Below are 5,048 nucleotides of genomic sequence, written 5' to 3' on the forward strand. Positions count from 1 at the left end.
TTGTGCGTGCCCTAAAATTATTGTCCCACAAAACAAAAATTACAAACACTGAGGGAGCTTATTTTAAATGTGCATCCTCTGTGAATGTCGCTTTATAATTTTTTACTCAAAACGCGCGTTTTGAAATTAAATCCTATAAAACTCTAATTTTGAAATACCCCTCTTTAAGACATTCCTTCACTCTCTTCTTCCTTTCTCTCTACACAGCGTAATCACGATACCATCTCCTCTTCAAGGCATGTACATGACCTTATATTTCTCCACCACCTTCAACATGCTCTTGAAATCAAATCTTTCCATGAGAACCAACATCTCGCCAACCAACGCCGGCTAATCAGCATAAAGAATCTAAAAATGTGAAATTAAAGGGACGAATCTATGGCTTTTTTCAAGAACACACACTTATTGTTATCTTTGTCTTTATTTCTCTCTCTCTCTCTCTTTGTCTCTCTCTCTCCCTCTCTCTCTCACACACACAAACACAAAATTTAAGGGACGATTCTAGGGCTTTTTTAAGAACCATTTAAAACATAAAATAGTTTGGCGATGTCTGATCACCTCACTTCATCATCGATTGCGACTCCTTGAAGATTTAGGGTTGTGCTCGGTGTTATGCTTGGTGATTCAGCTTGATGGTAAGCATGTGCAACTATTGGACAAAATGGTCTCATGACACTTTATGATATACTCTTCAGTCAGCTGGATGTCATATCAGCTCAGTTTATTGTCATTGATAATGACTTCAGGAGTCCAAAATTTAGGAAACAACTCACTAAAACATTTGATTCTTTATTGTCTAATAAAGTGATTCATGTATTTAATAAAAATGATTTCGTTAGTACTCGTCGTGCTCTATATGATGCATGTTTCTTTATTATAATATTAGCTTCTCATTTATAACCATTTCAATTGTATTTTCATAATACACATTTTTACATTTATTGAAGGATTCTTCTAGTATTTTCTGGGGTAATGACAGTCTGGCAACTCTGGTAGCTTTGGAGTTAAAATTTGATCTTTTAGTGTTGTTGAGTGATGTGGATGGTATTTACAGTGACCCACCAAGTAACCCTCAGTCAAAGCTAATTCATACATACATTAAGGAGAAGCTTGAGAATACAATTACTTTTGGTGATATGTCAAGGCTAAGAAGAGGTGGAATGACTGCTATAGTCAAAGTTGTTGTTTATGCTTCACAAGTTGGGATCCCTGTCATTATAACAAGTGGTTTTGCGAGGGAACATATTGTCAGAAAACTTCAAGGACATCTTATTGGTACACTCTTTCATCAGGATGCTCATACATGGGTGTCAAATGGGGAGTTAAAAAATGCACGTGACATGGCAATAGCAGTAAGAAAAAGTTCTAGACATCCTCAGGTATGTTTTAATTGGTTTATTATAATCATGTTTATAAATAGAAGTTTTGATTTATTGATATATTTTAATGAATTGAACTCCATGTCTGTGAAAGGAAGAAGTAAGATATTACTTGATATAGTTGATGCTCTTGAAGCAAATTGGAAAGTGATTTTACATGAAAATGGAGCTGATTTTTATGTTGATTACGATGCTGGATATGAAACATCCTTAGTTTCTCGGTTAGCTCTAAATCCTGGGAAGGTGAATCATAAATTTATAAATAAAATTAGAGAAATTTGTTTATGTAAATCTCATTTCATTATTATATTTTTATAGGTTTCTAGTCTTGTAAAAGCCATACGTGTGCTTGCAAATATGGAAGAGCCTATTCGACAAGTATTAAATAGAAAAAAGGTTATGTCCATACTATAATATACAATCATGATTTATGAAATAAAATAATCTTGTATTCGTTTAATGAAGCTTTCAAATGGATTCATCTTATATAAGATATCCTCTCCTTTGGGTGGGCTTCTTGTTATGTTTGAGTCTCACCCCGAGGCTCTAGTATAGGTATAATAATATATCAGTTGAGGCTGCTATAATGATGTCTGGATATGTATGTGTCTTAATTGCAACTATATTTTTGTTCACCTAGTTTTATTCAAGTCTAGATATGTATGTCTGGATATGCATGATCTCTTGTTTAATTCCTATTATGACATCCTTCTGCTAGTCTTTTCTTGGCTATTTTCCTTGAGCTTGCATCTGTAAAAAGGTTGTATTATACTTGGATTGCTATAGGGATGCCTTGTGTTTCTTTCCTTGTTGAACTTGATACTGGAAGTGATCTTCTATGAATTCCAAGTGATTTTGTGCATTGTGCTCCACTTTCAGTAAGATACAATGGTAGTCAGTAAACGACAAAACATTTGAGTAATAGTGAAGAAATTGTATTCTGTTCTTTACATTGATTGTTCTTGTTGTGTTTTACTCATTAGATTAAGTGAGTTCATAATGGAATGTGATTGATTTCAGGGTGAGGAACGGTATTAGAAGTAATCTTGGAGATGTTAAGTTGGAAACAGTTCCATGTGGAGTTGGAAATGCTATTGGTAATAAGGTAAATGCTTTTCAAAATTTTAATTTACTTTTACTTATGTAATAATAAAAACTTATAAATTTACTGGTGTCAATAGGGAGGAGTTGGATTGACGATGAGAATCTATAGGTGGATTATATGTTTTGTGAACTGTCACTTTGCTGCACATCTGGATGTTGTTAATAGGCGTAATGCAGATTTTGATCATGTATACAAAACAATGTCATTCAGTCGTCCATCAAATCTTCTGAATTCATCAATTGGTATGATTGTGATGTCAGAAATTTTCTTATTTTTCTTACTTGCCACCTCATCTTATTCACTCTTGATTCTCTATGGTTCTCTCTTCCTACCTGCTTTACTTTTTGCAGCTAGAGTCACTTCTATGGTTCGTATTGAAAATGTAGGTACAGTCTCTACCCATTTGACCCGTTGGAAATAAAACTTATCCAAAAATGACTAGTTTTCCCCTTCTATTTTTTCAGGCTATGAGTAGCCTGTCTGTGGATGAGTCGCCAGAGCTATTTGAAGCCACATGGTTGTCTTTTTAGGCGACTTTAATTATCGGCTTCATGATATATATCTTAGAGAAGCTTTGATTATATTAGAGAGAAAGATCAATTACATATGGAAAGGAAAGCCGAAAGTGTTTTTCAAGGAATGTGTGAAGTTGTTATCACATTTCCACCTACATACAAATTTGAAAGACATCAACACGGTTAGCAAGTATATATATATATATATATATATATATATATATATATATATATATATATATATATATATATAAAAGAGGGTTCAGTTGAGAAAAAAAAAGGTTGAGAATGGGGGAATCATTCTCAACCATTCATTTATTTTTGCCGCAAAAGCCTTCGTCGTACCAGCGGAAATAGTAAAGGAATAGACATGTGCTTTCCAACAAAACATGTTTCCTTAAATTATGCTAAGCATTACCTTAATATATACAAAAACATAGTTTTTTCGTTTTTTATTTTATTTTTAAGAAGCTATTTTTATCAAAAAATGATTTTAAATATACCAAAATTCATGATTTTTTATTCTCTACAAATAGACATCCATATTGATATAGTTTTAAGATAAAATATTTTTTTTTTTATATTTTCAGCTATCGTTATTCATAAGTGAATAAAAATGACTCAGAATTTTACTACAGTATATTCGTTATTCACTTATGAATAAAAACTATGATTAATTTTTTTCACAATTTAAGTATCATTTATATATGAATATAGCATATACTAAACATAATATATTCATATTTTTAGTATCAGGCGATTCATTCACTTGTGAATATTACATAGTATATTCACTTGTAAATATTATATGATATATTCACTTATGAATATTATATAATATTTTCATATCTGAATATTACATAGTATTACATAATATATCACATATGAATATTACATAGTATATTCACTTGTGAATATTATATGATATATTCACTTATGAATATTACATAGCATATTCACATATGAATATTACAATGTGTTTTCACAAATATATATAATTTTTATATGTTATTCACATATGAATAACATACAAACTTGCATATTCGTTTTTTTTTTTTTGTTTGTTTTAATAATCATATACTGATTTAGGTGAGAAAGCATATTCATATATAAATATAACGTGGTAATTTAATTTATGCATTTCATCAAACACTTGGAGTGCATACAATTTAACTTTTTTTAAAATGTTAAAAACCTTTTACTTTGACTATTTAAATCTTATAACATAGTAGATAGCTAGAGAATTATATGAATTTAAAAAAAAAAAAAAAAAAAAAAAAACGATTTGATTTTTTTCTAACCTCAATTTTGAAGTTTTATTTGAGAATTGATGTTGAATGAATGATATGAAGTGGATTTTTTGTTGATTATCAATGATGTTGATCTAATAACGCTGGAAGTATAATTAATCGTAGATGTTAAAGATCTGATCATATTCAAATAGATTTAAAGCTTGGATTAAAAGAACGAAAAAACGAATTTTTGTTGTTAACTGTTGAATCGTGTTGATAAACATGTTATTGACGAAGATCAATGATTGATTAACATCGGATGGTGTTGATGATGGTTTAACTGAAGAAATCTGGATGATTGTTGAAGGTTGAAGGAGAAATCTGGATGGTGAACGATCAAAATTTCTGTACAGTAACGTATTTAAGGTTGAAGGTTATTATCATATTTACAAGTTTGTCACCGTGTATTTTTATGCTTAAATTAAATGAGTGGCTGAGAATGATTCCTCCATTCTCAACATTTTTTATTTTCTTAATTGAACCCACCTCCCCTCTCTCTCTCTCTCTCTCTCTCTCTCTCTCTATATATATATATATATATATATATATATATATATATATATATATATATATATATAATACACAACCTTTTTCATTATCATATATAGTAATGAAATTGTTTTGAAAATGGGTCTAAGTTTTTTATTTTTTATAGGTTATAATTCGGGGAAAAAAACGTATTCCCTCATGGTGCGATTGAATCCCGTATCATGACAACCATCCAGGTTCATCATCCACATGCAATCAAAATTGTCCT

General features: G+C 30.4%; 1 protein-coding gene across 1 annotated transcript; it reads left to right on the plus strand.

The window, feature by feature from the left end:
- Nucleotides 1-1,160: 1,160 nt before the first annotated feature.
- LOC145003494 (delta-1-pyrroline-5-carboxylate synthase-like) lies at nt 1,161-1,934 on the plus strand. The gene is made up of 4 exons (XM_078962624.1): nt 1,161-1,371; nt 1,450-1,622; nt 1,698-1,775; nt 1,845-1,934. Exons 1-4 carry the CDS (start codon nt 1,161-1,163, stop codon nt 1,932-1,934), a joined length of 552 nt encoding a protein of 183 aa, XP_078818750.1.
- Nucleotides 1,935-5,048: the final 3,114 nt, after the last annotated feature.

Source organism: Lactuca saligna, chromosome 6, assembly GCF_052625555.1.
Source record: "Lactuca saligna cultivar CGN05327 chromosome 6, ASM5262555v1, whole genome shotgun sequence".
NCBI classification, from domain to species: Eukaryota; Viridiplantae; Streptophyta; class Magnoliopsida; order Asterales; family Asteraceae; genus Lactuca; species Lactuca saligna.